Genomic DNA, 7,112 nt, shown 5'->3' on the forward strand with positions numbered 1-7,112 from the left:
AAAAGGACAGGGCAATTAAAGAATAAGGACATGGCAATTAAATAAAAAGGACAGGGCAATTAGAGGGAGAGGGTAGGGAAATTGAAGAAAAAGGACAGGGCAACTAGAGGGGAAAGACAATCGGCGGTAAAGATGAAATACCAAAAAGGGCAACTCAACTGTTGAATATGGGAAAACAAATGCAAGTGTGATGCAACGTAGACCAAACAACGACACACAAATTATCATGACAACGAGATGAAATGCACATCAGTCAACCCATCACACACAGCTCCATACACACACATCACACGCACCACAACAACAGCCACGCAGGGCAGACGCAGAGGGGAGGAATCTGAGCTATATATATATATATATATATATATATATATATATATATATATATGTATATATATATAAATATATATATAAATATTGAAATATATAGTACACTAAATAAAAAACCTGCAACTATGGAAAGCAGTATGTGTCAGGATACAGTTCATGACTATAGCGACAGAATAGAGCTCACAAAACTAGCAACGATACACTGCAGAAAGTGGGGCAAGTGCAGTGTATCAGGGTGTAACAGGTGCAGATTAACAACATCGCGTGCGAATAGTATAGCCTAATATAAACAGAGCACTCATACATAGTAGGGTGCCACGGACGGCTAAATGGGATGAACAGGCATTAAAATAGTTGATAGCACTTTGGATCAATAACAACTAACATTGAAATAGTTTAATCGCTTTATATCACTTTAGGTCAGTATGATGTAATATGTGGTGTTGTATTACCTTGTCGACCTAGTCAGATGACTTATCAAATCATAGCATAGCATTTTAGAGAACCACAGGGGTCTCTAATTGGACATACGCCTCAGTGAATGTACAGCGTATATACGACAGTCGCGGAATGCACATATGCGATGCAGTCGGACATGTGGCCCACGCCCTCTCGTACAAGCACACGCTTATGTATCACCATAACAACTTGTGCATGTATTCAGTTGTGTTGAGTGTATAGTCTTGCAGTATAGTGTCTCTCTGCATACACTCACTCACACGCACAGGATCTAAATCATCACAACAACATATGCATGCACAAAGCAGCAGGACAAGTGCCGCCATGTAGAAACGTCACCAATGGACTCACGAGCATGCACACGACCTATGCCCTCACAACGTCATATCCATGTAATTATTTGTATCACAACCACGTCTATGTAGCGGCTACACACCTCTTATCTGTCTATGCGTTGGCTATTTTTCGGCAGTGTCTGAGCGTGAAAACATGCATCCACCTGCGGCGAGGGTGGATGTGTACAGGTGCGAGTGTGGGTTCAGTGGCAACCTGTGAGATCAAAACTATACAGCTATAAAAGAGATGAGACTGAGGGGTAGTCATACATAAGACGACGGAGAGAAAAGGTGGCTACGATAGCTATACACAAAGGAGATAGAGACTGAATGGAAGGGTCGAGGGAGACGCAGAGATTGAAGGCATGTCGCGTAACCAAAAACTGCAGGACGCCCAACTTTAACACACAGTACTACTCTTCACTAACAGTTACTCAACGCTCAGAGCACCTAAGATCATTGACTGTCGTATGTGGTATACCTCACTTGCTGTGTTGCGATAGCCACTGTCTATAATGGCTTCCGTATATATTATAAATATAGTAATATACACTGACAGCCTACAGAGATGCTGGGATGGTCCACAACTCTCTAGTCCAGATTTATTTACTTTATGCCCCTTGTCCTAAATATTGAATAAAGTGTAATTTACCGCACCAGCCACCAGGGCTGTATGCGCAGGTACGTAGGGCGTAGGCCCGTAGTCCTAGACCAAAACCTTAAACCCTAAAAATAAGTCCCAAAGGCATTAAAAAACCTAAATACACGCCGCTATAGGGTTCAGAGGTTTAGGTTTTTATGGCCTCTCCTATGTAAAAAAATTTGGAACAAATATGTTTTTTTTTAGGGGCTAATATTTGATGTTGGTTAAAAACAAAAAAAGCTATAAAAAACCCCCCAAATGTTTCTTTTACAAGTATATATTACATTGTACCGTACATGTGGTATGGCTCTCATAGCCGTTGTAGTGGTTCGGGGAAGATCGATGGGAAGAAGTGGTCAGTAAATTCCCTGTTGAAGCTTGGACCAAGTGAGTCGACAATGGAGGATATGCGCTGGGTCAATTCAGGCCGGTGCTGACAAAAAACTGACGCCATCGAGTGTGCCACGTATTCGCTTTCTGACCTACTAAATAGCGTACCCACCTCTGTGGTTCGGATCGGGTCTTTATCGTGTTGTGCTGTGGAATGGGTTAGTGCAGAGTACGAAATGCCAAGTAGGACCAGGTTATCCGGTAAATACACTGTTTTTTTTGGCAGATTTACCATAAAAATTCCCCAAACTGTTTTAGGGTTTTAGGGTTTTTTAAAATCACCTTCATTTTTTTCCGATTTTTTTTTCTTTTGGACACTGTCGTTTATTTTGTTTTATTTTTTGAAAAAATGATATCGTTTTACAAAAAGTCTTGAGGGACCAACTGACGTCGCGTCTTGACATTGCGCGACGACATTACACGTACATGCAAACGGTCAGCGTGGAACGGTGCAATATAGTGTCGACAATGGCACCAGTAAATTGCAACCAATTTCCATCTCACACCTGTGCGGCGGCTGCGTCTGGGAAGCACCGTCGCCAGCGCATCATCGTTGAGGACGCAATTATACATTAGTTTCTCTTCCTGACTCATGTTGGCGACCGTCATTGCAGTCCACACTGCAGGTGCAGGTGCAAACGGAAGAACATCATAGTCTTCACCACTGGAACATATCACGTCGATGTCCGACTCATCGCTACTCTCAATTGCAAACAATCGATCATCATCCAAGGGACCCAACATGAACTCGAACTCCGCGGTCTCCGCACGTCGCATGTCCTCACGGGCTTTTTTCTCGGCCTCCTGGCGCTCAACAACGAGATGATTGGTCGCGTGCAAAGATAGTCTCGCGTACTTCTCGCTCTCTTGAAGATACACTATCGCCACCCCATCACCATCACATGTGGAGTGTACAGTGACAGACACTTGTCCGAAAAGGAACTGCTCGCCATCAAGAGATCCACGTGGCTTGGTTAACGTACACTTGTATGGTGCACCGTGTAGCAGGGACTCGTAATCGGTGGCCAGTTTTATAGTCGGCAGCTGGGCGATTTGGGCCTGGCACAGGTGGCGTTTGAACGCAATAATGTTGAGCTCAACTTTGCACTCTGCGCACGTCCGTCGACAAGTTTCGAGCACTTCGTGTATGGCGCGGTTCGTGAACATGACCAACGTCGTATTGCGACACCTGCAACATGAGTCGCCTTTAGTCTTGGTCACACAGGTGGCACACAGTGACGTTCTACAGCAAGAAGACTGTTTGACGCCTACGGTTACTGTGGTACAGATGACACAAGTAAAATTCGATTCAAGTATTTCCTCCATAGTCGTTGTTATTGATGTTGTTAATGTTGTGGGAAGATTGTGAATCAAACCTCGTACTATACGTTGCGTTTTATACCCCAATTTTTTATCTTTTTTGAAACTATTCTGTCGGGCGTGATTTGTCGCAAAACTGCATCTACAACAGGGTACAATAGTCCAGCCCCGATTGATGAGGGTTCAAAAAAAAAATACATACTACCTCGACTCGAGCACACCTATACGTTCAACAAGTGTACCAATCACACCCTCGTGTGCTGCCACCTGTTTCACCAGAGCCTGGTTCTGTTTCACCAGCATCGCTGTGATGCTATTCCGGGTCATCATACACGAGCTCCAGTGCAATGGCCTGCACATCTTCAGCAATCAGTCCCACATGCGTCTCCTCTTTGTTCACGACCTCGTATCGTACAATACTCTGCCGCTCAACATACTCGGCGTACAATTCCTCCAACCCCATACCATCACAACCTACAGGTCCGTCACCCCCGTCATATAAACCTTTGCCCTCCAATATCTCTGGTTTCGGTGGATGGTTCGCCTCTACCCACTCCTCAAACAAAATAGGAAGTTTAAGCGTCTCTGGGCGGGGCTGTGTGTACTTGTTCTTGTTCGTGTAGTTTAACTCTTTGACCACCAGGCCCTGTAGGATTGCCTCGACGTCTCGCTCATACACCTGGATATTTTCTTTAGTAGCCTCACCCAATGTCGAGTATGTAATCTTGCCCGTCGCGGGGTTGTATGTTAGTGCGTTGGGGCCGGTAGCGTTGCGGACCGGCATAATAACCAGTGAGTCTTCGACTAGGTTGTTGAGTGTGTTACCCATTGCATTAAGGGTAATAGAGTTGTTTGGTACTTGTGGCTTACATGCGTATGCGCCTATCGCTACAGCATTCCTGGGGTATACCTTATTATCAACTTCACCGTCTCCACCCTCCGTTTCCTCTCCACCCTCCGTTTCCTCCTCAATTTCCTCATCAATATTCGTATCATCCCCCTCCTCACCTAAAACCTCTTCTACTCCCAGCCCCGTTGCCAACGGCTATCGCATTTGCACCCTGACAAATAAAACCAGAATGTGCACCTAGTGCAGTTCCGTGCTCACCCTGTTCGGTTCAACCGGCATCTATCCCTACCGCAACGCAATGGTCCGACTAGTTGTCCATGGCGGATTGGGCGCCAATTGCAGCACTTTTCAACCCCTGATTTTCATAGCCCGAGCTATGGCCAATCGCCACGCTAGCTGAACCCTGTGTATTTCGACCCACAGTATATTTAATCGCCAAGCCATTTGATGACTGCATATTGTACACCGCCGCAAATCCGACTGATATAGCCTGTCGCCCCTACTGGGTGGCTCCCGTAATATTCCCAATACTTATAGCGTATTCACCCTGGTCATTCTGTGCCGCGTTGTTTCCAATACCAATTGCCATTTTACCCTGTGTGGCCATACCCGCCCCGTTGCCAATTGCAACACTGTTAAAAACGTCCGGCATAATATCCCACGGCAACCGATCGGGTAGCCTGATCTGTATGCCCCGATTGCATGCCAATAGCCACCGATTGGGTTGTCTGACCTGTATTTCCCGATTCTCTGCCGATGGCTACCGATTTACTACCCTGGTCCGTTTGGCCTACACCTCTACCTATGGCCACCGAATTTTCACCCTGGTTTTCAACTGCTGCATTGGTCCCCATAGCCACACAATACATACTCTGCCGCGTTTGCTCTGCATCTCTGCCGATAGCCACTGCATTGGCACCCTGGTCCATTTGGCCTGCGCTTACACCAATGGCGACTGAAGTCACACCCTGTCCTGTTTGACCTGCCTCGCTTCCAATGGCTACTGAACCAACGCCCTGGCTCACCTGCCCCGCTTTCTTCCCTAATGATACTGTCCCCTCGCCCTGGTTTGTCTCACCAGCACGGTTTCCCACGGCCACGCCATAATGGACCTGGTTAGTATCGCCCGCTAAGCGATCGAGACGCACATTGGTCGTGCCCACTTTCCAAGACATTTTTTGTCTTCTTTCTTCTTAATGGTATAGTCGAGTTTGTTTGTACCACAAAATCTTCAGCGTTGTAAAAATTGGCAGATGCACAAGTCTCCAAAAAGTTTTTTTTGAAGAAACATTCGTGTTTTCTATATTTCGTGGACGTTGAACACATACCTACCCCCGGGCATTGTGTGGCAGAACAGCTGCTTGGTCAGGGGGAGCGCATTCAACTGTGCGTCGACGAGCTTAAAGTCGCCAGGGCTAGACAATATGTAGTCAGTGACTGCAAATTGGGCTTCCTCCAACGTTTCGTTGTGTAGAAAGTATCGCACCACGGGATCAATGTGTGTTGTCGACGGAAACTTGAATTTGATGGTCACGTACGCGTGCGCAGGGGAAGGATCGATGTACGCTGAACGCGTGTACGTGCTGTCTACAAGGCGAAACAGCCGCCGTGCGCGCTTGGCGGGCACTGAATCGTCGTTGAGTGCACGTTTCACCATTGTTTTTGTTCTGAGACTAGAGTGTGAAGACTGAGGATCGCTTAAAATGTGACACATGTACAAGCATAAGATTTTAAAGCTTGACCAAATTTGTGTATATACACATATACATATATGTATATGTATATTTGTTTTTAGGGACCCTCACAGTTTGTGTATTTGACTTGCTCCGCGGGATCGCAAAGCTTGTGGATGCCACCGCTCAGCTTGCAGTTTGTAAACTCAAACTTGGCCACGTCGTTGCACGCCCCCTGGTACGCAACGCCGTAAATGAGGTTTGTGCCGTTTAGCTCGCAGTTGGTGGCGCGGTACGTCTGTGGCTCCACTGAAAGCGATGTCGCATCCATAATATATATATATATTTATGAGAAAAAAATGGGTCTTTATTCATAAAAAAATGTATTCCCGAACGAGTTATGCGAGCTTTTTCCAGCCGCTGTTAGTGTCAAACCAGATCTCGGTTGCCAGCGACTCGTTCTTCGACAGATCAGACTCGGACACGTCTTCATACTCGAATATCTAAATCGGCTTTTTCCCCGCGGCGACCTCGTGGAACACCTCCGTGTCCCCCCACTGGATCGACTCTTCGCATATGAAACCAACATAATCGTCCTGCACGGTCTTGTCCTTGCGAATCAGATCGGCAGCTTTCTTAAACAACGGCCCGAGTCCCGTTGCGACGGCGATCTCGCCCAATTTTCGAGTGTAGTCGATTTGGTCAGCGTCACTTTCATCTGAATTTTCAATGTTGTCGAACTCTACATATTCAAACCCCTTTTCCTTGAGTTTCTGGCTTCGTCATTCCGGGAATTAGAAGCGGCCACTTGTCAAACTTGAACAAAGTTTCATCGGGGCAATTCGGATATGGCTCCCCAAACACCTCGGATGGGAACTCCGACAATCTTCCCAGCTTCCAGCAGACATATATCCGGCCACAAGGAATCCCTTGGCCTTGTACTTTGCCACCTCGCTTGCGCTGTCGTCACCGTCGAGCATCACAATGGACCCCGCGCCATCCGATGGCATGGGTGTCTTGTCGCCATCACCCGTATTAATGTATTAATGTATGAAATTAGTTGTTTATTATGTCTGTGTGTACGTATATATGTATGCATGTATGTAGGTATG

General features: G+C 46.4%; 6 protein-coding genes across 6 annotated transcripts; all 6 read right to left on the reverse strand.

Annotated features, from left to right (window-relative positions):
- Positions 1–2,066: 2,066 nt before the first annotated feature.
- Positions 2,067–3,324, reverse strand: SARC_05685 (hypothetical protein; the record flags this gene model as incomplete). The annotated part of the gene is made up of 2 exons (XM_014300452.1): positions 2,067–2,304; positions 2,664–3,324. The coding sequence occupies 2 exons, from the start codon at positions 3,322–3,324 to the stop codon at positions 2,078–2,080; spliced, it is 888 nt and encodes a 295-aa protein (XP_014155927.1). The 3' UTR covers positions 2,067–2,077.
- Positions 3,325–3,790: 466 nt separating this feature from the next.
- SARC_05686 (hypothetical protein) lies at positions 3,791–4,306 on the reverse strand (the record flags this gene model as incomplete). The annotated part of the gene is made up of 1 exon (XM_014300453.1): positions 3,791–4,306. The coding sequence occupies one exon, from the start codon at positions 4,304–4,306 to the stop codon at positions 3,791–3,793; it is 516 nt and encodes a 171-aa protein (XP_014155928.1).
- Positions 4,307–4,962: 656 nt separating this feature from the next.
- On the reverse strand, positions 4,963–5,502 carry SARC_05687 (hypothetical protein; the record flags this gene model as incomplete). The annotated part of the gene is made up of 1 exon (XM_014300454.1): positions 4,963–5,502. One exon carries the CDS (start codon positions 5,500–5,502, stop codon positions 4,963–4,965), a length of 540 nt encoding a protein of 179 aa, XP_014155929.1.
- A 125-nt stretch (positions 5,503–5,627) lies between these two features.
- SARC_05688 (hypothetical protein) lies at positions 5,628–5,984 on the reverse strand (the record flags this gene model as incomplete). The annotated part of the gene is made up of 1 exon (XM_014300455.1): positions 5,628–5,984. The coding sequence occupies one exon, from the start codon at positions 5,982–5,984 to the stop codon at positions 5,628–5,630; it is 357 nt and encodes a 118-aa protein (XP_014155930.1).
- Positions 5,985–6,118: 134 nt separating this feature from the next.
- Positions 6,119–6,331, reverse strand: SARC_05689 (hypothetical protein; the record flags this gene model as incomplete). The annotated part of the gene is made up of 1 exon (XM_014300456.1): positions 6,119–6,331. One exon carries the CDS (start codon positions 6,329–6,331, stop codon positions 6,119–6,121), a length of 213 nt encoding a protein of 70 aa, XP_014155931.1.
- A 172-nt stretch (positions 6,332–6,503) lies between these two features.
- SARC_05690 (hypothetical protein) lies at positions 6,504–6,777 on the reverse strand (the record flags this gene model as incomplete). The annotated part of the gene is made up of 1 exon (XM_014300457.1): positions 6,504–6,777. A coding segment is annotated over one exon (274 nt), but the record flags the coding sequence as incomplete, so codon positions are not given.
- Positions 6,778–7,112: the final 335 nt, after the last annotated feature.

This window comes from Sphaeroforma arctica (assembly GCF_001186125.1).
Source record: "Sphaeroforma arctica JP610 unplaced genomic scaffold supercont1.371, whole genome shotgun sequence".
In the NCBI taxonomy this organism is placed as follows: Eukaryota; class Ichthyosporea; order Ichthyophonida; genus Sphaeroforma; species Sphaeroforma arctica.